The 27624-nt window shown below is 38.4% G+C and overlaps 1 protein-coding gene across 4 annotated transcripts in view; it reads left to right on the top strand.

Moving 5' to 3' along the window:
• Positions 1-268: 268 nt before the first annotated feature.
• The window catches only part of nhsl2 (NHS-like 2), a 71051-nt gene continuing 43695 nt past the window's right edge, over positions 269-27624 (top strand). The window contains exon 1 of one of the 4 annotated variants that reach the window (XM_084109015.1): positions 269-706. In XM_084109015.1, coding sequence (XP_083965141.1) covers positions 430-706 — 277 coding nt within the window. In that variant the 5' untranslated portion in view covers positions 269-429. Of the gene's footprint in view, positions 707-12123; positions 12452-27624 lie in introns of those variants that run through there. The other 3 variants (XM_084109016.1, XM_084109020.1, XM_084109017.1) reach the window with 3 other exon arrangements.

The following is a 27624-nucleotide window of genomic DNA, read 5'->3' on the forward strand; positions in this document are numbered from 1 at the left end:
TGTGTATTTAGGGATGGGCAAATGCAAGGTTAGAATGTGACTGGAGGAAAGGATTTTTTCTCTCTCTCTCATTGTTCTCAGGTTTGTTGGAGTCACTTGAAGCACTTTTAAACCTTATTTTTGTGAGCATGCGCTGAGCAAGGCTGCTTACTGAACGCATAGTTGAGTTTTCGTGAAAGATTCAGCTCATGGGGTCTGGTTGCACGAGTGGGTGAGGTCTCTCAGGCGCAGTTCATGAGAGTTTGGGGCTGTGATTTGCAGTGATACAGTGAACTGGAGGGCTGCAGAGCTCCTCACAGTGGACAATCAATTACAATGCATAAAATGCCTCCACTGTACGCGCAATCCCGAGCAAGAGTCTCCGCCAACACTCTTCAGCGCTGGCGAAACACGCACTTTTAAAGGGAGTTTAGCATAACAGCAGAAAAGATGCCCTTCTGCAAGAGGAGCGTAGTCCCTAAAGATGTGTGCAGAAGCGGCGGCAAGAGTCGCGGTGCGATGTTCACGGATCTGGTGGATGTGTGCGGCTTGACTCTGTGCGCGGTGCTCCGGCAGCTGTCGGATTTATCCCGTCAGTCGGTGAGCATCCTGGAGGAGCTGGAGGGAGAGCTCGCCTCCATCTGCTACCGCTCCGGAGCTCTGGAGAATAAACTTATCAGCCTGCAGAAACACATCTCAGCACTGGCCACCAAGCCGCCGCTCAAAAGTAGGAACTTTTCAGTACTCTTGCTGACTTATTGATGTGCGTGGATGACTTGTTTACTCACTTAATTGTCAAGTTCAAGGTCTTCTTAACTGATGTTTACATTCACCATGCAACATAAAACATCTCTTGACTTTGGTTCTTGGGCTGCTGAGCATATTTTGAGGACAATAACGTCTTTATGAATTATATAGATATTGTGTTTAGTCTCTAAATGTAGGCTAGCTGTTTCTCCTCTGGCTGTAATGTAAATGTAGATGGAGGGATGATGGTCCAGGGAAGAAGCAACAATGTTCTTTTGTTCACCACATGAACCTTGTGTTTATTTCTACCGACTAAACCAATTTCCAAGTCACCAAATAACAATAACAACCCGTTGTCAAGATATTACCATGGTAAACTGTGGTTTCTGCAAATACATACCTTAGTTACAGTTATTGTTTTCCCTAAGTATCCTAGGGTCAAATTTGACCCCCTCTGAAAAATGAAAAACCATTTAAAATCCCCAAATTAAGGTATAACATGCAGGTTGACAGGTGTTTTTTTGTTTGTTTTTTTTTGTGCCAAAGTAGGCTATAGTAGAAATATTAATTTTGAATATTGAATATTGATGGAGTAACACAATTTGACTAAAAAGAAATGTTAAAGAATTTTGGGACACAATTTCTGCAAAGGTGTCGATTTTCCCGTTTAATTTCTATCACTTTTTGCATTTCAGAATATCTCACATCAACGTCTTTGTTTCGCTATGAGTTAATTAATATATGTAAATGGACTAATTGCAAAAATAAAAATAAAAAACATCAATTCCTTTTATGGAAGTAACAGTTTGTTTCAGTACTACAGGTGTTTAGGAAAGTGCTTAAAGTTTTTTTTTTTTTTTTTTGGCCATGTAGTGTTTTAGGAGAAAATTCCATCATAGAGAACAATATCGTAATGTGCCATTTTAGAAAATCTCAAGATATTTTTGGGTCATACAAAATTAATTACATGCCAAAAGGTCAAAAGTCATAACTGGTTCTGGAATTCTACAGAATTCACAGACAGAAAACTAGTTAATTTGATAAAACGTTTTAAACAGCTTTTTATTGTATTATTTAGTCTTTCTGTAATTTTGTCCAATTAATTTTTTATGACCATTACCAGTTTTATTGCATCAATAATTATTATGGTCTTTTGGAAACTATGGTTACCATGATAAATTTATGTAAGAGAATAAAAACAGCTTTTTGTAGATTAATTTGTGACATGCTAGTTTTGACTATTATAACCACTATAGTGTATAGGCCGTGTTGGAGTAGGGGGAAAATGCCGTAAAATTGCAATTGTACAATTGAACAAACAAGAGATGGCCTTATTGTTTAAACAAAAGAAATCATTGTCATTTGACATCTATTCAATTATTAGGATAATGACCAACACTTTCTCTTCTTAATGAACAGTAAACAAATGCTTTGACCATGCCACAAAGACTGTTTATTACCAACACGTTCACACTTGGCTTTGTGTTTAACTTTCACATTATAATGTGTTGTTTTTAAATCTTTCCCATTTGCATTGGAGACGCATTTGGCATCTACTCCCCCTGACACCTCCCACATTGCTCTGCGCACTGAAAAAGGATAAACCCTGCCAACTTTCACCATCTGAAGATGTGCAGAATATTTCCTCTGTCTTATCAGAGAAAGCCTCTCTGTATTGTTTAGCTTAACCCTGAGCCCGGCACATTTGGCAGAGTGCTGGAGTCCTTGTTTTCCTCCGTCCTTATCATTTTCCAGTGGCAGCCCGCAGTAGAAACAAAGCGTGGAGATTATCCCCCAAGATCAGGAGGAGATCACTGGTACTGTATTTGTTTAATACTGTAATGGTGAAGCATTAGCAGTTTGAACCTCTGCCATGCTTTGACATGTTGTAGATAAATTATGTGGATCTCTGTATGCAGCGGATTCTTTGGCTGGGAACTCTTCTCCACTGCGGTGTGGGGACAGAGGTCAGGTCCCTCTGGAGACTGTATGATGGGAGCAGGAGTTGAAGGAGCAGACTGGAGGCTTGTTTTTACAGTGACTGAACCAATTGCATTAAAACTGTCAGTTGATTCAGCTCTTCCTGAGTGAGTGTCAGTCAACTCCACTGATTACTGCCTCATTCCTCAGGCATTCACATGAAAGTCACAAGACCAAGTGTATGTATGTGTGTGTTAAGGCAGAAAACCGAAGGATCAAGTGGATTTAAGGAGTTCTGACCTTTTTTTGCCTTTATTTGATAGGACAGTTGTGGACAGACTGGGACTTGAACTTGGGTTTCCTGCTTACAAGGCTATGGCTCCAAACCTTCAAACATTTCTCTCTGATTTTTTATAGTAAAGATGCGTAATGAATCGGTAATTGGTCAATATTAGAGATTTTTTTAATTTATCTGTTTTAGTCGATATAGGATATTTAATTGTGATTGCTCATTTTCCATATTTTCCCATTTAGATTACCTTTTCCATCATCTAAATCTTTACTTAAATCTTTAAAAACACTAATAATTTTAAAACACTGTCAAATGTAGTCTTTAGCAAATCAGTTAAAATAGTTGATGTCAATTTTCATACTGTACTTAACCACCTTATTTTGAAACGTGGAAGTAAGACTTCAGACTCATTAGCTGCTATAACCAGAAGAATAACAGTGTAACAGTAAACGGTGAAACTTTTGTGTGTTTATCATTATGATAATGAATAAAATAATATACGCCTAGTTTCACAGACAGGGTTTAGATTAAGCCAGGATTAGGCCTTAGTTCAATTAGGTAGGTTTTTTAAACCATATAGGTTTCTCAACCATTTTGAGACAAAACAATGACATTGACGTATTTTAAGATGTTTCTGTGCAAGTTGCTTTCAGTTAAAACAGCTCAAGCATGCATTTCAGTCTGGGACTATCTTAAGCCTTGTCTGTGGAACCGAGCAATATAACTTTAATATGATAGAAATTATCAATATTAATATATTGAATATAGTTACTGGCTTTAGCATGAAAATATTAAATAATAATATTTATTATCTGTGCATCGCTGCTTGCAAGAATTCAGTATCTCTGTAAGTTGATGATATCATTGTTTGACGAACATTAGTGGACTGTTCTTCCCAGGCACAACCAATAAGCAATTCGGAAGTTTTCGAAATGTACTCTTACATGAATAAACATTATTTATTCTGAGCTTTATGAGTTTTTCTCCCTTGCTGAAAGTTTAATGTAACTGTGAATGGTTATGTGTAAAGTGTCATGGATCTGGTGCAGATTATGGATGTAAATCTCGAAGTGACTTTCATATTAATGTTTGAAGATTTATACAGAGAGAACATCCCTGACTTTTAGAGGCGAAGTGTGAAGAATGCTCTGAACTGAGTTCGAGCCATTGCTTTTTTTCATTGTCTTTTATAGTCTGCGAGATTAACTGGAATTTTAATAAGAGTGTGTGAGAGAGCAAGAGAGGATAGATGGAATGAGTGAGACGGAAGATCAGAGAAACAGAAGATGGAAGGAGAAAGCGAGTGGGCCAGAGTGCTCATGCTCAAGGACAGGGTAGTGAAATGCAAAAGAAACTTCAAATTCTCGTATTTTTGGCCTCTTTTGCTCCTTTTGCTCTCTTGGACTTGGCTCCCGAGTTGCCATAGAAATTATCCTATTGCTTTAAATGACTAAAAAACCCATGCAGACCTTTTCATTTCATAAACTTAATCATAGTTACAAGAAGTTGTCATCACCTTATGACACCAAAGATAAAACAACAGGCACAAAATGCAACAGTTGCTCAACAAGTCCAAGAGCTTCCACCTCCAGAAACTCAGTCTGTTTCTTTCTACCTTTAATGTGCTCGTCGTTTCTTGGGCTAGCGGCTAAGAAGGATAGACACAGGTAGCGGCTAAGAAGGATAGACACAGGTATCGACACTGAAGATGTCTCGCAGCTGTGACAAACTCAGTAACGTTGGTTGTGTCTGTCTACCAGATGCCTGCAGACATAACTGGAGAAAAATTCAGCTCTAGCACATTCTCTCAAGCCAAGGTTGTGCTATGCAGACATTTTGTGTGTGTTTTTATGTTGAACATATGTAAGTCACTGCTCGCCTTTCCTGCCCTGGCGTCCCATCTCTAGGCAGTTGTGCAGCTCTTGGCAAGAAAGTGTTTGGCTCTGAGACTAGACCAAAGAGAGAGTGTGTAATACACTACAGTCCGTCCAGCTCTTACAATGACACAATAGTGTTGTAATGTAGCAGAGGTCGACATGCTTTTGGCCCCCTGACACACTAAAACATTACTAAAACAGAACACTTTTGCTTAACTGCATTTTAAATGTAACAGTGTAGCGTTACAAAATGCGTAGCCTTGTATTGTATTGAATATGCACTTATAGTGTACTTCAAATCTTATGTTCTGTTTGAAAAAACTTGAATTGCAGATAATAAAATGTTGAAGTAAAATATCTATTATATCATATTAAAATAAACTTAAAGGCCACTTAAGAGACTACACTTTCATGACTATGTTTCTTAACTCTAACTTTTACTTTAAAGTAAATTTTCATTCACAATGTTTTAATAATCTTTCGTCGTGCTTTAAAAAAGGACTGATTTTGATGTGTTGACTTACATACTAAAGCACATGCACAAGTAAACTTGATGCTTGTTCATTTTAATTGTAGTGTGTTAATTGATAGTACATTAAGGCCTGGTTTCACAGACACAGTTTAGATTAAGCCAGGATTAGGCCTTAGTTCAATTAGGACATTGAAGTAGCTTTTATAAACCTGCCTTAGAAAAAAAAAACATTACTGGTGTGCATCTTGAGACAAAACAATGGCACTGACATATTTTAAGATAGCAAGTTGCTTTCAGTAATATTTAAATATAGTCAAATATTTTTTTTCTGTAACAACAAGTACTTTAAAAAAAAAAAAAAATGCTAAATTGTACTTCTGTTTCACAAGGGTACAAAGTTTTAGCTGTGCTTTTAGCTCATTACTCAATATTTTACATTTTCATTCTTGACATTAGTATGTTTTGAAAAGAGGCTGGAAAATGTCACTACAATGTGTGTGTGTGTGAATCCCATTATGTGTTTACTCTGTCTTCTCCTTTAAGATTCCCATCGAGAGAGAGAGGAGCTACATTTCCTCTGGGTCTTGCACACACACACATGCACACACACGCACATACACAAACATATCCCACAGACTTAGACCAGCCACTGACATTTGAAAAGTGTTTGTGTGAAGTTTAGCAGCTGTGTACTGTTGCATCATACTGTAATGTGTTTCATCATTTCCCTCCTCGTCTTTGAGCATGATTAAACCTAACTATTGTGAAAAGCTGTGCAAAAGCAGCTGTTTATGTGAAGGTAGCTGGAGATGCACCAGAAATATCTATAGCATCTCAAAAACCATCCACGAGCAGACTGAAACTATTAGCCACTTGTTACCATGGCAACCAGACAACAGGTCTTCTTTTATGAGCATACTGAGCATTAGCTTTGACTGAAGTGACCTCATGTTACCTCAAAGGGGGAATAATTCTGGGTCATGTTGGACTGTGATAGATCCGTATAGCAGCTGCTATTACTATGGAGACATTTCAGACTGGGATTTGATTGGTGGAGATCTTCCCAAGCAATGCTGATTTACATGTTGTGCACTTTTAGTCTCAGTCCTCTGTTCATGGTCTCAGCACCAGGCAGCCAAAGAAAACAAAATCCCTCTGTTTATATTGTATGGACTTCAGCTGACCCACCACTCACAAGCGTAAGATAATGAGAATGAATAAACAGGGTAGTGCTCGAAATGTTACAGTGCCTTTTTTTATAAACCAACTCTGGTTTGTCTGAATCTACACCTGGTACTGTAGTGTTTTATCAGCACACAATGACTTAGCAATGAAAGAATCAATATTTAGTTGGAGAATGGCTCCTTGTCAAGATCAACAAATGGCCTGAGCCTGACAGTGTTGTAATAGGTGAGAAATGATTTCCAGATGTTGGGGAGCAAATGGAGTGGCTTTATAGGAGAGGAAAACATGGAAGAACAAAAAAGACACAAAATGAATAGAAAAGCTGTAAGATCCATATGATACACATGTTTAACTGCTAAACCTTAACAAATTAAATGCAATACTTAGAGAAGTTAAGTAAATTCATTGTCTTATAGTAGCTAATCTCTCTAACAGTAGTAATTGGGGTCGTCATTGTGGCGATGAGTGAAGACTGCGGTAAGGACAGTACAACATCCAATCCACCAATCAGATTTGAGGAACTGGTTTACAGTTTATGTCAAGTTTAGGCTTACAAGCAGGATTAGGTGCTTCTACATCAGTGTTATTTCCCACAACATTTCCCGCTGATTTTAGGAATAGGCTATGTTATGGTTAGGGTTAGGGGTAGGGGTAGGGGTAGGGGTAGGGATAGGGTTAGGGTTTTCGGACCAGAATGTTGTTCCAGGATCAACATGTTGATCCAGAAACATGTCTTACTTGGTAAAATCACTGAGACCCGGTTTGGTTAAAAAAAAAAGTCTATAATCAGAGGTGCACATAACTTTTTTGGTCTGGTTTTTAAGGGAACACCTGCTGCTTGGTACTCACACTTTACGCGGCACACTTTTCCTACAAGCTGTCGTCATCACTTTCCTCCTGACTGCTCTCCTCACTATTTTCTTTTCCCTCGAACATGGGATATGATGATGATTTTATTAACATTAATGACACAGACAACATCAGGAATATTAGGCTGCTGTCACTTTAAGACAAAATGCATGGACCAAATATACTGACACACATCCGGTTTCTTTCTTAACTGTTCACTTATGACATAACCGAGAGAATCCTTGCAGAGACGGATATTTTGACATAATTTTGTGTGTATGTGTCCGTTAAAATGCAAGCAAACGCAAAAGAGGAGTCAATTCGATGTTCGAGTGCTGTCTGAAACATGCCTCTCTCTCTCTTCTCTGCGTGTTCGCGCTTCGGGTGTGTGAGGCTGTGCAGCGCACGAGTCCCAATTTTCGCCTCTTCTTCCATGTTTAAAATCGTTTGAATGTGTAAACTGGCAAGACAAAACACATCCAAATGATAAACTTTCACTCTATGATGTTAAACATTAGCTTGGCTCCTACGTACGTACTTCCGTTCAATTTTCATTTTCCTTCAGTACTCCGTCTGGGTTTGCGGTATATTCTTGGGGTTTCTCCAGCAAATTTTTTGGCGGTCCAATCAGCGAACAGAGGGAGTGGCTGAGAACGATGCCGTTGAGGTGCGCTAGTTTGAGTTGTAGACATACGTCACGACCAAACGTTAGCGATTGGTTACGGGAGATCCAGAGTGGCTCTGGGCAGATCCAGTAGTTTTAAACTTCAGAGTACCCGCCTTCAAGGAAGTTAACGCTTGTCAATGGAGAGTGGCCAGACTCTCTGTACAAATGAAATGTACGAAAGTCTGGTAGGACCAGGCTAGTTAAACATAGCAGTTAATCCGCAAATCACATGCGTGCCGAACCACATGCGGGGCCTGGTCCGTACGGATCACGGATCAACTGCGATCTGTTGCACCCCTAATAATTAATGAACACACTTATCATCATGATTGCTATCTTACCAGAGATGGAGAAAATCCTACTCTAATAAGTAAACGTGTCCCTGTCCCCAAAAACTCCAAAAATGTTGGTACTCAAAAGCGCTTCCCTCCACGTTTTCTGTTGCGCATCGATTATTTATACCACGCATGCGCACCTGCGCACCAGTTATGTACACCCGACAGTGTCATAAAAAATCGGGTTGTCCCCGAAAACGTTCCTCCATTTGAACCCCAAGTGATCCCACTGACTCTTTTAATGGGGACTCTGGGCCCCCTCATCTGGGTCTTGGCACCTGATTACAATTTTCACAAAATTGCATTACATGTCATTTGAACTACTTTATAATGACCATTAATGTTTGTTTTAGTTAGTTTATGTACTAGCATAGCATTCAGATACACGATTAGCCTGATAGCTTAGCTTATACGCATTTGCACTTACCCTACATGCATTCACAACAATCTTTAATGTAATTATGCAAATGTACAAAATGTTCAGTTATTAAAAAAACTGTTCAGTTAAGCTATTTTTATTGTTATGAAACAGTTTATCAAGTGAAACGTGTTTGGTGGATGTAAATAAACTACTTGGGATCACTGATTTCATCATCATTTGAGCCTATTTTATTTTAGCACCATGCTTTAGATAACATGTACCGCCCAATGAGCAGGACTTATTCAATCTCAAACAAGTTTGGCCAGTTGTTAGGAAACTTCTGTCTTATAAAACAAACTTTCAACTCACAAAAATAAGTAAGTTTGTATTTTTGAACCACATAGAGTACTTGATCACTCAATAAGTGATGAGAGCGAATTTTGAAAATGTGATTGCATTGTTTAAAATACATAGACCATAAGTGTTTACAGTGTGTCATGTTTAATGCTACACAGTGTGCGGGCTACTGTCGGCTTTTAATTGTACACTTAAAGGGATAGTTCACTTTGAAATTAAATTTTGGTATGTTTTAGCTTACCTCCAGGACATCCAAGATGTAGGTGTCTTTTTTTCCGCAGTAGTTTCAATTTTGATATTTTTAGGTCAAACCGTTCTTGTCTGTCAGTCATATAATGCAGGTCTATGGTCACTGTCTCAAAGAGCATGCACAGAGTCCAAATTAAAACAGTTCCCCGTCGTCCAAATTAAACAATTCCCCATCGTAAGTACACATTGATGGCCTAAGACACGAAACGAGCGGTTTGTGTGAGAAAACGAACAGTATTTATATCGTTTTTACCTCTTATACACAGCCACGTCCAAGTGATCTGATCTGACGTGTACTCAGACTGGTGCATAGATATATACACTAGATGTCGCCTTAAAGACATTTGTTCCAATGAACTGCCGTAGACAATGCGACATCTAGTGTATATATCTATGCACCAGTCTGCGTACACGTCAGATCAGATCACTTGGACGTGGCTGTGTATAAGAGGTAAAAACGATATAAATACTGTTCGTTTTCTCACACAAACCGCTTGTTTCGTGTCTTAGGCCATCAATGTGTACTTACGATTGAAACTACTGCGGAAAAAAAGACACCTACATCTTGGATGTCCTGGAGGTAAGCTAAAACATACCAAAATTTAATTTCAAAGTGAACTATCCCTTTAAGCCTAGGATGTACATCATTTCACACTTGTCAAATTTGAAAGTGGATTTGCACTGCTTTCACCCCCTGGGGTGTTACCACTGCTCTGAAGCCAAAAGGGTACAATGTGAATTACATTAACCCATAACAATTTCAATTATTAAAGCCCATAATTGTATTCATAAAACTATAGTCTTCTTAGTTTTGTTTTCTTGTGAGTTGTTCCAAATATCTCAGCACTGTACAGGCAGGTTCATCAGTGTGTTCTGGAGAGAGAAAGGTGTCAGAGTGCAATAAGAGAACAGACAGTACCAACGCTGAGGCTCACACTGAGTTTTAATTCTGGTGACATAATGAGGACCGTATGTGTGAACGCACCCCTGTGCTGTGCAGCGCTACAGGCCTCGTGCTCCACCCAGTCCGCATACACACACACACACACACACACACACACACACACACACACACACACACACACACACACACACACACACACACACACACACACACACACACACACACACACACACACACACACACACACACACACACACACACACACACACACACACACACACTCTGCCTGGTCGCACTGTGTGAACATTTCAAGGATTATGTCTTTTGATTATAAACTCATCACGGCATGATAGTAACCGAGCCATCTGATGAATGCTTAGAAGTGACTGCACGGAGAGTGATTTTGTTTAGTGGTTTTACATCTCTATCCAGATCACCAAACCCACATTCCTCTGGTGGGTCCAGCATGTTTCTTGTAAACGGGTTCCACTGGCCACTAATTTCCAGTCTTTGGAGCACTTCCGACCACAACACAAACACAGGGAACAGAGGCGGATGCCATCACATCACTCAGGGTGTCAAATTCTACTGTGAATTTAGCGTGAAAGACAGCTTGCTCTTTCCTTCAGCCAGACATTATTACTGCCAGTGTAGCGATGGATTCAAGTGACAGGCAGTGCCTCGGTATAAAATATATGATTTTATATTTCCTACTCGGTTACTGTCCTAAACTTATGGAAGGGTAAATCAGCTTTGATTTGTTGCATGATTTATGATTCTTACTCGTTTTGTTAATCAAGATAATCTTCACAAATGAACAAAACTTTTATGATTTTTGAAGCCTAAGTACAATCGACAGAAGTAAAAAGCAAAATAAATGACTTAAATGTCAACACCATTAATCTTCTGAAAATGAGAAAAATATACAAGCTGGGAAATTTGAGTTATAATAGTTAGCATGAGCAGGATTATAAACACAGCAAGGATGTAAAAGCGGACTCGTGAGTAGATGATTTCACCAGTTCAGTGTGATGTTTAACAACTTTTGTAGTCCTATTTAGTCACTTGTTAGCAAACATCTTTTTCAAGACATGTAAAAGCTTAAAAAAGTCATAATTGGGGTTTTACTGATGTCTTTTATGTCATAAAGTAAAACGTGAAAATATCTTAAGCTTGCCACATAACTTTTTTCAGGATTTTAACCAAAAACTCACTCAAAAACCAAAAATTCTCACTAATTTTCCAGCTTTCCTGCAGCACTTTTTATCTGTTGATGTCCTGCTGAAATTTAATTAGTGGACTCCAATTGCGCTTTTTCCAGGTGTCTCCAGGTGTGCGTGCACATGATGGTTCATGTTTCTGCATGTGAACAGATGATTCAGATCAGTGATTTTCTACTGGTGGGTCACTACGAAAAAGAATGAGCTCTGCTCTGATAGAGAAAAACAATGCTTTAATAATAAAATGCAACTTACCATATAATTATACATAATTTAAATAACAAATCAATAGCTTTTAAAATGGGGGAGATCATCTTCATGTTGTTGTTAATATCAAAGGTCATGCATCCAATCAAAGTAAAATAATTGTCTGTCACATGATGGAAGTAGTCGAATTAGGCAGATGCCAGTTTAGACAGATTAACAAACTATGCAAGGTAAAAGGAAACTATTTTTTTGGCACTGTATTGCATCCCTATTTGATGTCCAATGTAAAATCTTTCCTGAAACAAAACCATTTGAGAACCACTTATATAGATGTTGTAGATCCATCAGCACATGATGTGAGAACAGCAGGTGTTTCATAGCAGTGATACAGTGTGAATATGCTGTTTGCTTATTTTCAACAGTGTGTGTGTGTGTGTGTGTGTGTGTGTGTGTGAGAGCACTGATTTGAGGCTGACGCCGCAGAATGTGCTGCAGTGAGGATGGAAAGCCACCGAACTGATGAGAGAGAGCGAAAGGGAGAAAGTGTGAAAGGAAATGCAGCTGCATCCTCTCGTCCTGACTCACTGTGAACTCCTGTGTTAGGTGTGTGTGTGTGTTTGTGTGTGTATGACGCCGTCCATGAGGGAAAACGCACATTCCTGACTTGTCATTTATTCAGCACAGACAACTTTACAGAGCATCGGTGGGCAGGGTGTGTGTGTTATCGGACTCTACAGTGATGCGTTGGAGGAGGCGGAGGTCTCCGGGACAGGGCAGGCAGGGGGAGACAAGGGGAACGGAGGCACCGTTCACCATGCCCTTCTTCAGAGGTAACAAAGCTATTAGTGTGCTCATCTATGCAGTGTTAGGTGATGCTGTGTGATATCTGAAGGCACTTTGCATGATTTGTAATGTTCGGTGCATTGCTGTGTGTTTGTATGTGTATGTGTTGTAGTTTAAAGTGCTGTTTACTGATGTGCTGCAGTCTCAGGTAAGCGTTCATCATGCACTCTATTCCATCACACACATTGATCGGCTTGCTCAGTGTTTACACACACACACTTTGCTATTCAGCAAACTCATTAGCTGTAAAATAAAAGTTAAAGTATATTAAATTTTTATATTATATGTGACCCTGGACCACAAAACCAGTCACATGGGTCAATTTTTGGAAATTGAGATTTATACATCATCTGAAAGCTGAATAAATAAGCTTGTCATTGATGTGTGGTTTGTTAGGATAGAATATTTGGCCGAGATACAACTATTTGAAAATCTGGAATCTGAGGGGGCAAAAAAACATTAAGAAAATCGCCTTTAAAGTTGTCCATTTATGTTCGCGATTGTGCAGCATTCACTCACAAAAATAAATATTTCATATATTTACGGTAGGACATTTACAAAATATCTTCATGCAACATGATCTTTACTTAATATCCTAATGATTTTTGGCATAAAAGAAAAATCTATAATTTTGACCCATACAATGTATTGTTGGCTATTGCCACAAATACACCCGTGCGACTTGTGACTGGTTTTGTGATCCAGGGTCACATATTATAACAGGGTGGGCCATTTATATGGATACACCGTAATAACATGGGAATGGTTGGTGATATTAAAGTCCTGTTTGTGGCACATTAGTATATGTGAGGGGGCAAACTCCTCAAGATGGGTGGTGTGTACTAATATATACTAATGTGCCACAAACAGGACTTTAATATCACCAACCATTCCCATGTTATTACGGTGTATCCATATAAATGGCCCACCCTGTATATTACTGTATATTATTTAATATTTTAATTTAGTTTAATATTTTTTATTTAATTACATAATAATAATAAACTTATTCTTTATAAAGCTATATTTACTTGTAATGTTTATTGTAATCAATTATTAAATTAATTATAATATAAAAAAAAAATTGTAATTGATTGATATATATTGCTTTTTTACAATTCTGAGAAGTTTCACATATATTGAAAATGTTGTCAGTGATGCAGTAAGGCCAAGAAATGTTTTAATTGCACATTTGATAAGACATTATCAAGCGTGGAATGGTGGTGATTTTCTGGCGTCTTTCCTCCATCTCTTACATATGTTAACTAGCGAATGAGAGCTGGTATATTGGCCTCACGACTGCACTATCTGTCTACTGTTTATCAACCAGTCAGGCCTCAGATTTCTGCTCACTGACTCAACATCTGCAATTCTTTTCATACTTGCTTTGTGGGCTAAAACAGATAGAAAGCAGCAGAATAAAGCAGAGCATTGAGCTGTACCCTCTGGGCATGGGGCATGGAGACCTTCAGCTCCAATCATCATATGACACGATCAGATGGGAGTATTGCAGCCCAAACTGAATTTTTAGTTTTTCATGTGTGCAGTAATTCAGTAATGGACTGAATAGTTCATGTGGGTATTTATCTTTGGTGCGTTTAAGCCATTTGCGAGTGAGTACATATGTTCGGTCTATGTGTTTAAGCCTTAATAGGCCCGAGAAACGTGTTTTGATCAGTTTAGATGTTTGTGTTTTCTTTATAGGCACTGAGAGATGATTTTGAGGACAGGATGTTTTTGGCTCTCTGGGTGAGATTCTTACATTTCATTTGATCCATATTTCATGAAATGGGTTTCTCAAAGTCTTCTGATTGCGGTCCAGGCAACGGCTCCAGAATGTTGAAGAGCTGAGATGCTCTTTCATTCTCCCTGTTTGTGTTGCTGGACGAGATTAAAAGAGAACTTTAGCGTCTGGTTAGTGCTGTATTTTTTTATTATTAACTCAAAACAGACGGTTTCGTAATTGGTGGTTTCTGCAGAGACTGTTGTTATTCATTGATTGGATGTTTTTAATGGAATTTAGCTGCCAGGTTTCATTAGAAGTTATAGGTCAATACCTATGGTCATTACCCATTGTGATTCCGTATATCTACTGTAATTTGGATTCTTGATCACATAACAACAACTGTCTCATTCACTACTACGTCTTTATAGTTTATATGAGTACCCATGGACCACAATAGAGAGCAAACAGATGTACACTACTGTTTAAAAAAAAAAAAAGACGAAATTTAGCAAGGATCTATTAAATTAATCCGAAGTGACAGTAAAGACTTTACAAAAAAAAACCCTTTCAAATAAATGCTGTTGTTTTGAACTATTAATCAAAGAATACTAGTATAATAGTATCATGGTTTCCACAAAAGTATTAAGCAGCACAACTGTTTTCAACATTGATAATATCAGTGTAAAATCAGCGTATTAGAATGATTTCTGAAGGATCATGTGACACTGAAGACTGGAGTAATGATGCTGAAAGTTCAGCTTGGCCATCACAGGAATAAATTGTGTTTTAAAATATAGTAAAATAGAATATTTAAATTGAAATAACTGTTCACAATATTATTGTTTTTACTGTATTTTTATTTAAATAAATGAAGCCTTAAGCATAAAATACATTAAACAAAAAAAAAAACTTACAGACCCCAACATTTTGAACAGTACATGTCAATTCATTCAAAATGTCTTTCAAGTGAATATTTGATTAAACATCACTATGCATTTTTGTCATATTCAAGTAAACCAGCCAGGCTTTGGCTGCACTGAATTTTGCAGGGAAATTAGGTTATGTAGTCTGGGACCATTTCTTTACTCAGTTCAAGTCTTCATAAACACTGAGGTCTGGCCAGATCTGTGGTAATGCTTTGAAAGAATTTTACAGAGTGTTTTGAATCTCTAAATGTTTCTGGTAGTATTTAAATGAGTGAGGTAACTATGGATGGCTTGGAATTAGATTATATATGCGGTCCAGGAATTGCGGTTGTTCAACTTCTTGAATTCCTCATGTTGTGCTAAGGTGACATAAGTTACTTTAGCCCTCCTGACTAATGGCATTAGCTCATATTTGGCAGATGCAACTCAGCGCTAACCCCAGCGTTTGTTGTTGTCATCTTTGTTTATTTTTAGAGGTAACCGCTGAGAGTTCTGCTGCCTTACTGCCATGCTACGACATTCACGGGCATGCTGGGATAGCTAAATCCCCAGGCCTGCTGACAAGACTCAATAGTATGTGCCCAGGGTGGGTCTTACAGCAGATTTGTGGATTCTTTTAGCGTGATTAATATTTAGATAAGCAAAAAGCATCCTGCAGGAAGGCAGATCTGAAAACACATCTACAGGGAGTCTGAATCATCTGCTCTTAGTTGGAAGTTTGGTAGTTCTCTCTCCATGGAAACAGACAGAATGACTTTCAGAAAGTCAGTAGGATGGTCGCCTGATGTGAAATCACCTGGTGTGAAAAAGTTTCAGTAACCGCATTACATGCATGATGTCTCCATGTTGTCTACATTAAGGAACGTCAAGAGCCAAGTTGTGAACTGATGCTCAACACTCATGCTTGTAATTACATCATCTTCCACTTTAAGCTCCGCCACTCTTCCCTTTCCCCTCCATTCGCTATGATGTCACCCTCTCCATTTTGTTTTCATTGGTTTTACATTCCTCAGTGAGTTAGGACTGATCAAGTATCTGGATGAATAAGTGTGCAGATGGCGTGCTTATGTTTTACTGTATTATAGTGCTGATGTGGAAACGCCTCTATAACTTACGGGTGGGGGTGGGGGGGTGGGAGCGAAGGTATAGAACGAGAGTCAAGAAACGGTGCTGACGGCCTGGCCCCACTTTCCAGGCAGGAAATGAGCACCGTGTGGATTGTGCAAGTCGTGTGTCTTTTTGCACGCGTGTTTGTGAGGCTCCAAGGCGCAAGAGGTGCATGGGCGTCCCCCGACGGCTCGTAATGCTCAGCAGATGTTTTCCACCTTCCATGTTCGTATTAATCCAGTCATGTGAACAACAAAGAAGCAATCTTTTCCAATACAGCTCTCTCTTTTTCAGCACAAAACAACCCATTGCTCCATTCTCACAGCGTTGATAGTTATCTCAGCTAGGCGGCCATTCCAGAGCAATAGCGTTCTCTCCATATTTCTCTCACTTCCCTATGTGTCTGCACTCCATTGTTCCATTATCTCAAATATAAGCCTGTTCCAGCTATCGAATTGTTGCTGAAGTTTGCCCAGTGGTAAATAACCCCTTTAGAGCAGCTGAAGTCCTCACTATCAATATGGTCTGCAGTGAATTACAGGTATTTATTTTTTATAACAAGTCCATCAAGTTTCTTCACTGTTTGCTTTGTTTACATTCTCCAAGAGAGTTGAGGCAGAGGGGCACCGAATCGTTGTTTCCGAATCGCCTTTTCGTTAAATACTGTTCCAAGATGAGTTTTGTTTATTTTGGGAGATTTTCAGGGTTGACCACCCAGTGCAAGGAGACTATGGAAAAGTTTTATCCATAGAGGGTTTAGATTGATTTGGACGCGTGTCATTCTCTTTACGCTGTTCATTCTTTGAAATGTTTTCGTCTTTGTGAGGGAATGAATTCATAACCTATGTTTTTTTTTTGTGCCTCAATACGTGCCTTTCATTCCGCTCATCCTTTGAGTGTGAATCTTCTTGCTGGCTGCTTGTCCTGGCACACGCAGACTCGTCTTGGATGCTGCAGGCCCACATTAGGAGATTTTCCCTGACCACACACACCTCCCAATGGTGCAGTGAGGCCGCGGCCCTATTCTTGCTGGATAACCCAAATCAGCTTCTTAGATCACTGAAAATATCTTTTCACTGCTGCAGGGGAACAGTGGAATCACTCAGTGCAAGTGAGTCAGTCATATTGATAAAGCACAATGAAATGTTTATTCGCTGTTCTTTTCAGGTGATGTAAAGTTAATTCTTCACTCTGCTGCAGAAAAAATAAATCATGACGATGCCGATTAACCCACCAAAAAATATGCATTTGTGTCATTTGGCGTGTGCATTTGGCTGCCTTTATTTCATAAAAAAAACCCCAGTTAAAACAGTAATATTTTTTTAATTTTATTACAAATTAAAATAACTTTGAAATAATTGAATGCATTTTAAAATGTAATTTATTCCTGTGAATGCAAAGATTAATTTTCACAAGCTATTAGTCTTTAGTTTCACATGAAATCATTCTAATATGCTGATTTGGTGCTCATTTCTTATCGATACATCCATGAGAATTTTATTTTATTTTATAGAAATATTTTGCAACATTATAAATGTCTTTACTGTCACTTTTGATTAATTTAATGCATCCTTGCTGAATGAAACTATTAATTAAAAAAAATAAAAATAGGCCTATCCATCTTACTGACTCCCAAACTTTTGACTGGTAATGGTTGTTAGAGCTCATGGTAGACCGGGAAGTTACTAGTTAAAACCTTGCAGATAATTTGTTTAAAGTTACACTTGAGAGTGTGAAATGAGTGTTGTGTTTATATTTGTGTCACTCTTCTTGCATGTGTGCAATGTTGCTGTCTCAATTATATCCTTATTGTGGAATCTCTGACTCACACACACAGATCAGTGTTAGATTCAATGGTGGTGACAGAGGGTTATGTGAGTGGGTGTGTGGGAAGGAAAGGCCTTTTTCAATATGCCTTCTGGCTAGTTTAAGGGACACACACACACACACACACACACACACACACTCGATACTGATTATGTTATGATACTAAACACTTCACTTGGACCTACAGCTAATGGAGCACACGATGAGTGATGCTCTAAAGACCTTATTGTGTGTGTGTGTGTGTGTGTGTGTGTGTGTGTGTGTGTGTGTGTGTGTGTGTGTGGACCCATGAGGAATGTGTGTATGTGTGTGTTTGGACCCATGAGGAATTGTATGTATTACATGAGTGCTGTTGCTCTGTAATTTAACTGTTGCAGTGTGTGTTTCACAGCACAACAAGCAATGGACTAACTGGTTTAGGTAAATACTGGAGAACCTCCAGTGGAATGTAACCTATCATCTTAAATTCTCCAGAAACCATCTCACTAAGTGCGCGCCACAGCTCAATCTTGATCTGCACTCACACAAACTGTTACTTTTCTCTATATTGATAAATGGATAGATCACACTTTCCACCCAAAATATTTTTAGTGAATAAATTAGTAAATATTGTGTAAATTAATATAAAATTATATTAAATGGATAGCTCAACCAAAACTGAAAATTCTGTCATGACATTATTTTTTATGCAAGCATTTTTTTTGAAGAATGTTGGAAAACAAACAACATTGGAATCCTTCACTGATTTCTCTTGTCTTCTTTTATGTTCCACAGAATAAAGGAAGTCGTACAGGTTTGGAACGACATGAGGGCGAGTAAATAATGACAGAATTTTCATTTTTGAGGGAACTAGCACTACTGAAAATGCTTATTTTGCATTTCGTTTTTTCATTTTTTAATACAAACATTTGACCTTAGAACAGCGGTTCTCCACCTTTTTGAATCCAAGTCCCCCTAGTGTCCACAACTATATTCAAAGACCCCCTCTCGGCTTTCTTTTTTAATTTAGAGAAATTAGGAGTGTCCATAGATTAAGTAAATAAAATAATTATAATAAAAATATTTAAATTGTAGAACTCCAGAAGTTTGGGGGTATATTCAAATAAGAAATACCTTGATTTACAGTTGTTTTAGCTTATTTTAATGCTTGTTTTTTCTTATTTCAAAGCATTTTAAATCATTTTGAGTCATTTGGATGTTCTCTGAAGCCCCTAGTGAGCCACGGTCCCCCGTTTGAGAACCACTGATCTAGAAGCAGTTTGACTCAGTCCTGCTCAGACACTGAGTAATTATAATCACATGCCTCTGTGAATTCTCAAAAACAGCTTTGCACTTGAACAAGTCCAAATCACTAAAATCACTATTTCTATGGGTTAGAATGAGACCAAATTTAACAAATAAAAAAGCAGAAGAAATAAAATATCATTCTGAAGGGCTGAGAAAGTATTAATCAGTGGGTTTGCTCATCTGGTTCTGGTTGGGAAAAAAAGGGAGGTTGGGAGACGGATATAGTAGGAGGGAGAGTGTTTGACAGACTTAATTGAGTTTATAGGCAGTTGAGATGGAGATAGTGGCATCTTTATACACTGGAGAACAGATCAGCCCAGTGCTTAACTGAAAGACAGGCCAGCTGGAAGCCTATGCACAGCTCAGTCAAAGAGTCACACCACCTCTGTGTGTGTGGAGGAGGCCTAACTCCTCCTCCTCCTCCTCTCTCTCTCCAAACTTGTGTGTCCTATGCTATACGGTATGTGTATGTGTGTGCAGGCCTTAGTTTCTATATGTGTTTGGCTTACTGTTGGGTTGTTGTTTAGCTGCATCTTTTGATACTTGTGAACAGGTTAGTCCATTTGCTTGCATATTTGACATGTGTACATTTATGTGTGTGTGTGTGTGTGTGTGTGTGTGTGTGTGTGTGTGTTTGTGTGTGTGTGGTTGTGTATTCCTGCTCTTTTCGTATCTGCGGTATATAGACTCATTCCGTTTTGCAGCTCTGATTTGCTGTGCTGAAAGCAGTATACAGACAGAAATGCACACACTTGTGCGTTATTTAAGATTATGTGAGGTGTTATATTGCTAATCCAGCATGAGTTAATTGATTTTAAGGCTGACTCAGATTTGTGAGGTGTTGCATGAGTGATGGATTAATCACTGTTTATTAACTGTCTTTGGTTTGTTGTTTCTTCAGCGCGGTTCATTATATCTGTCCGTCAGTCAGTTTTGTGGGCGGGATTAGCACACTCACCTAGAAGCATTGAACAATGGGCTTGTAAACAGTTGGTGTGTATGTACGTACACCTAAGGGCTCAACACCAATGCCAACTGCTGATATGTTGATGTTTTTAAATGACATGCTCTGTTTCTCTCTTACATTTACTTCCCATTCTGCCCCCCATTCTTTTTGTTTGACCACTTCAGTGGCCATTTGTCGATTAATATACAGAATAAATGCACTTTCCTCGCTGTCTTTGCTGAAAGCAGCATCCCGACACACATTACTCTCTGTGAAGCCCTTCAGAGCTTTGATAGTGTTGCGTTTTACTGCTTGGCTTCAGTTTGAATCAGTGACAGGGACCATCTCTTAGGATATGAACAGCATCTTTCATTAGAGAAATGGATGGTTGTGTTTAAAAATGCCTAGTAGAATTGTTGTATTGTTTCCACTGGTTGGATACACTTCGGTGCCACTAAATAGTTAATCTTTGTTCTTTTCTTCTCCATAGAAAGTCAAAAACTTTACCGTAATCCAAGCCATTTAGTGTGCACATATTGGGATTTTTTCCCCCAAAATTGCTTGCTATGGTGCATTCATCTCTTAATAAATGTTTCACGGTTGTTCTCCTCAAAGCAACGCCTTGATTAATGAGAGATTACATTTTCTTTCACGCATCATTTATACTCTTATGTTTTATGCTTCAAAAGAATACTTGCAAAAACATTTTGCAATGAAATAGATGATATTAAATTAAAAACACATGATTTGACATCATTGTGAACAAATTTCATGAATCAATTGTGATGAAATCTGTTCTTTGGAGGAGACTAAATATTTGAACATTTCTGCAGGAGCACGTGCAGTTCTATTCACCTCCACTAGAGGGAATAACAACACTGCTCATCACTGCTTTGAACTCTGCGTGATCTGCCTATATTTGGCCTACTCTCATGTCCTTTTAACTTTGTTATGGTCTTTATTTTCAATCTCTGCATAATTAAACACCTGGCGTAACCGGTGGATGGTTCGCCCTCCTACATTTGTAAAAGCTGTCATGTACAGAGAGAGATCGGGTGAACGACAGACTCAGTGGCCTCAGGCCTTGGAAAGAAGCCCTTTTTTTACTGAGAGAGATTATGGTGTCTGTACTGCTGCTTACAGTATGAAGAGGAAGACAGAGAGAGAGAAAGAGACAGAGAGAATTTGCCTTAGTAGGATATAGGTTGAAGTAGAGGGATTGAGTTTTTCCTTCCTTTTAAGGGATTATATGAAAGTGTGGGGTTGTGTGCATGAAATTGTATTGGAAAGTGTATTTTAATACTATTTAATAGTCTTGCCATGTGGGATGCTGAAGACTGAAGTCATGCATGCAGACATGCCCATTTTATGTATATGTACACAATGCGTATACGAGCATGCATTCACGTTTTGCTACCAATAACATAACAGGAAATGAAAAAGATTATGCATGCTTTTGTCCCTTCTTCTCTTTCCTCTATTATGGCTCTTGGGATCTGGAAAGATAAGACGCATTTCTACATCAAAAGCTGTCCAAGTTGCAGCTCCAACTGTTGTGCTGTTTGTAAAGGACTGTGCGAACCAGTGGCGTGCAGTCAGTGCTGTTCTGAAACGAGGATGTTTTTTTAAATGTAAATTCATCTTTTACATTTACATTTACATTTTCCAGTTACACTTCCAGTTACACTTAATGATGACACATTTTTCACGTTAAATAAATAAGCATTATTTACACTATCAAGTAAACAACATTCAATACAATTCTATTTTAGTATTTTTACAGTATTTGAAACTAGGCATGTGCCGGTCTCAAATTTTCCAACACTCATAATAAATCATCATATTAGAATGATTTCTAAAGGATCATGTGATAGACTGGAGTAATGATCCTGAAAATTCAGCTTTGCATCACAGAAATAAATGATAATTTAATATAATAAATTGAAAACCAATTATTTTAAATTGTAATAATATATCACAATATTACATTTTTTTTCTGTATTTTTGATCAAATAAATGCAGGCTTGATGAGCAGAAGAAACTTCTTTCAAAAACATTTAAAATAGTAATGTTTCCAAACTTTTGGCCTGTACTGTATCTATTTGAAACTTTTAAAACACGGAACAAAACAAGATAATCCCACCCCAAACAAACTTCAGCTCTAAATGCTGTTAGTTTGTGTTTGTGGGTGCTTTTTACTTGTTACATTATTACATCAGTTGGTGGCGACAAGTTGCTTTCTTTATGATCGATTCATTGAATAATTCCCTTAGCCAATTCATTAAACACTGATTTATTCAAGAACAAATCACCACGACTGTATGTTGATTAGTGATGTGCATTGTGTTGCGGTTCTGCTTTGGCCTTGTTTGAAATTGTTTTCATTGGTGGAGCAAAAACAGAAGTTGTGTTAAGTTAGGCTACTCAATATTAACTGCTTGTTTATTGAACTATTGCTCATCATTCAGTTTGTGGATTAACTTGCATGGTTAATTGTTCACCACAAGACTAGTAATGTGTGCTAATAAAGTAAATAGGGCTAATTTGATTACTTGTGGACCTTAATGAAATATTAGCAATTTATATGTTGTTTGCAACGTAAAGTGTGTGGGGCACAGATGAAGGTGAAGCGTCACAGGATCATCTCAGTTTAGAGAAAGGCGTGTAAAAGTGAAGGAAGTGTGCAGAGATCGTATGAGAAGGAGAAGTTCTAGCTTTAACCTCTGGAGCAGTTCTAATCCTCTCAGATGTCAGAGTGGAGGGCATTCTTTCTTTGGGTTTATTCATCCCTCTCTTCTCTTCTCTCATGTTTCTTCCTGCCTGTTGAAAAACTGAGAGGCTGACTGAAGGGCCAGGTGCTGTTGCTGTAGGAAAGTTACACAGTGTAAAGTTGCCACTCTACGCACCGCACACACCCAGGACGCTATAGTGGCAGCGCTCACAAATCTACTGTAATAAGATCGGATGTGCAGCTTTTAGATTGATATGATCACATTCAGAATCACTGCATGGCTACACTGTTAAAAAAAATCTGTAGAAATTACAGTATTATTGGCAGCTACTTGCCAGTAACTTACTGTAGATTTAAATTGATGTTATTTACTGGCAACAGTTTGTTCAAAGTTAAATGAACATTAAACATTAACAAGTCTTTATCTTTACAGAATAAAACTAAAATAACAGCCTCATGCAAAGCATTCTGGGAACCAAAATCTGAAGGAAAAAACTGAAGAAAAAGGTTGATGAAGATTTCTGGTTCCCAGAATGCTTTGCATTAGGTTGTTATTTTATAGTTTTATTCTGTAAAGACAAAGACTTGTTAATGTTTAATGTTCATTTAACTTTGAGCAAACTGTTGCCAGTAAATAACATCGATTTAAATCTACAGTAAGTTACTGGCAAACAGCTGCAAAACTACAGCAAATTTTTTACAGTGTAGACTTGAACTAATTCCCAGCCTTACGTTTGTGTTTTGCCTCTAGATGGTGTATGTTTATGCGGCTGAGGTTTATGTGTGTGTGTGTGAATCTGAGGTCTTCAGATTTTTGGCTCTCATCATCTTACAGTGACTGCGCTCAGTACCTTACAAGCTCCATAAACCCATCCATCATCTCTCCATCTCTGCGGTGCTCATCTGTTTCTGCTTAAATACATTGTGCATTTTCTGTTCTGTTTGAGTTTCTAAGGTTTTCGCCTCATCTTATAACACCCTCCATTGAAACAATATTATTTTAAGTCTTAAAGCTACAAACGCCAGCCTCCTCCGTGTTGGGAATGCCGGATGGCTCGGAAGGCAGGAGGGGATTATTAATTTACTACAAACAAATCTTCCAGCGGCTCCACATAGTTTCTGGGTTTTCTTCGTAATTAGTTTTGGTCCGGTCCTCCATATTCTTTCTTTCTTCAATAATGTCTGTGTGGTGAGGAGCTTTAGGAGGCCTCAACCCCCTCCTCACTAATCTCTCCACAATATTGTTGGGAAATGGCTCCAGAGGACGGAGTGAAAAGGAGGGAGCAAAACCAGGATAGGAGGAGTAAAGTATGCGTTCCCTCCTCCAAGGCCCAGTTCATGGGGTTTTCACAAAGTCTGCCATGAGTTAAAAAAAATAGAGAAGAGAAGGGGGGCTCTCTCTCCTATTTCTCCTTCCGTTTTTCCTCTTCACTCCACCTTCTTTCCCTCCCACCACTCCTTCTTTTTTATTTTCTCTCTGAGCCCCCTAAATGTGACCGCGTTCTTCTGCACCCCTCACCCTCTGTTGCAGCAGAGCAGGACAGCTCATGCTAGTGTCCTTTTCCATTTGCTTTGTCAATTTGTCCTGTGGGAATCGGAAAGGTGGGTCCTGGTCTATGATCCAGGTGAGTGTTGAACAGGTAAACTTTGTTTTGAATATACTTCCTAGCATATATTTCTAGAAGCTTGTCAGAATTAGATGAAATAGTCTGAAAGTTTTGCTTCCAGTGAACATTTTTAATTAGTTTTCCTGCCAATGCAACTTGCAAAATCTGTGTGATGTGTCCTGGCAATTACATCCACAGGTTGACCAATTATGTTTGTGGAGTTTTGATGAGGCTACATGACAGTGAGGGAGAAGCGTAGATATTCAGTCATGTTTTTATGACTGACGGCTGGCTAATGACAGAAAATTCCCAGCATCTAGGCCTTTGGAGAACTTTGTGTATGGAGTTGATGATTGACAGCCAGCATATTGTAAGAGCCAGAGGGAAGAGAGATGTCATGAGAGTAACGAAACCTGCTGTGCTATCAGAGTTTCGCCTCCCTTTTCTCTTTCTGTTTCCCTTGTAGGAATGAAGTAATAGTGATTTTCAAGCAACTCTGCAGGTTTGACAGAAGGTGCTTAAACTAAAGATGCTGACACAGCTTTTATGATGATTGAGCGAGCAGAATATATATATGGTCATAGACGAGAAGAAAAGCCAATCGAAACCAATGTGGTATGCTGGAAGAGACGCCATGTGCTTATACTGACACACAGTTTCATGGGGAAATCTGATCATTCTTCTGCTCCATGTCTTGTAACATTAACTCGTTTTTATTAGCACAGTTCTGCTGGAGGTATGATCACAGAAACACAGCATACAGATGTTCCTAAAGCATTTTACTCTTTAGCTGTTTAGCTGTTTCACTTACTGTTAGTGTCAATGTCAGTCAAGCATTTATATGAAGCTTAACAATATTGCTGTTGTCACATTTAATCATAGTAACAGTTGGTTGACGTGGTGCACAGGGTCACTTTGCAGCTGGAGTCACTGCTGTCATTAAGAAACAGGTCCAGTTTCTTTTTATACCTTGTTGAACCCCTAATTATTAATATGGCAAAAAGGATAATGGATGTTTCTTCAACTATGGGCACTCTTGGAAAATACAGCCTCTTAAAGGGAATGGGATAGACACACACACACACACACACACACACACACACACACACACACGAAAACATTAATACATAAATACATAACAAACATAATCCATATAAATCGAATGATTTAATCCAAGTCTTTTGAAGACCCTGCTTAAAAATCCAGTGTAAACCAGCATGAATTCCAGTAAATGATGACAGAATTGTCATTTTTGGGTGAACTAACCCTTTAAAAGACACTTTTCACACTATCACACTATAGTTTATTTACAGTAGTTCATTTGTCCACTAACAATATCCAACAGTGGACCACCAAACAGTATTCTATTTCTTGAAATACACCACTGTGTTGTTTTGCATGATAAAACGTTTCCATGTCAGTTTTAATGTGTTTTTCATATATCAAAAAGAAAAAATCGACCCCTGGGACATTAAGTGTCTGAAGTTGAAGAAACAACCAGATATTAAAGGATGTATTTTCTGTTTAAATGGCGCATAATTTCAATACCATGTATTTTATCTCAGCTAAAGAGCGTAGAACGTAGAACAATTGTGGCGTAGAACAATTGTTGAAATATTTAAAGTTTAAAAAGCTGTTTGGCATTCAATTTCACAATTAAGAAAGCTCAAGCCTCAAGACACAGACTAAATAATTACTGTAAATATTTATATATTTATTGAGTGTAAATGAGCTTTATTTTGGCTGAGGCAATACTAAACGTACACAGTGGAGCGATGAGTCGCAGAAATTAAAAAGACAGTATTCCTGCAAAATCAGCCGGCACTCACTCATTGAAACACTCAACCCCAGACAACATTAGCCTGCAAACCGACTGACACACAGTTCTATGAGTCTTTGTATGAGTGAAGATCTAGCATTTGGTTTCTCTTATTTTCTCTCAGTTGCTGTCTCTCTGAATAGTGTGTCTTTTGTTAACTGTTAGATCCTTCTTACGATCTCTTGTGTTTAACAATGTATGCGTGTGTGCTTCTGTGGTTCAGAGAATGAGAGTGTTTCAGTGAGGGTGCATGTCATTCTCTGAGTATCACATACATACACAAGGGCATAGTTGAGAAAACAGACATTTATCAGCAGTCTGTCATCAACGGGCTTATGTAATGGAGTATGTGAGTGTGCGAGTGGATGGGACAGATCCAGGATTCCTCTTACATAACTAAATGACTGGGGCACCTGACCCCGGTGATTGTGCCAGTAGCTTCTGGTAGCACACAGATCCATAATTTCTAAGCTCCATCTAGTTTGGTGAGGAGGATTGCTTCTCTGTGGAAATGTGGTTTGATAAAACACCTCAACAAAAGATTTTCAGGGGTTTTCAAATTTTTGGTCTGGGGAACCCCAGGTGGATTCAAGGGGACAACGTAAAATGAAGAGCAACATGAAGAGCAACAGTGTTCTAGTAGCTCAAACATGAGGACATGGGCTTGATTCCCAGGGAATACATAAACTGATAGAATGTTGAATTTTCAGCAGCCATTACTCTCAGTTATAAGTCTTACATGATTCTTCAGAAATCATGCTAGCTGTATCTCATTCATATGGCTACTCCCTCCGGAGGTCACATTTGTTGACCACATACGGTTGTCTTATTTTAGGGAAGTTACCAATATAGAATTGGATGTAATTCCTTGTGAGGTGTAAAATACTGTATTTAGTACTGTAAGTAGCCTCAGTGATGTACGCGGCTGACAAATGCGGACAAATCCGGAGGGTGCAGCCTTTAAAATGAGACACTGATTTGTTGAAACATTTCCTATTATTTTCAATGCTGAAAATAGTTGTGCTGCTGCCTGCTAAATATTTTTTATGGAATCCTTGATACAGTTTTTTTTTTTCAGGATTCTTTGATGAAGAGAAAGTTCAAAAGAACAGCATTTATTTGAAACATCATAAACATAAATAAATAACATTCTAACATTCTAAATGTTTTTACTGTTGCTTTTG

The sequence above is a fragment of the Abramis brama genome, assembly GCF_963993115.1.
Source record: "Abramis brama genome assembly, chromosome: 3".
Lineage (NCBI taxonomy): Eukaryota > Metazoa > Chordata > Actinopteri > Cypriniformes > Leuciscidae > Abramis > Abramis brama.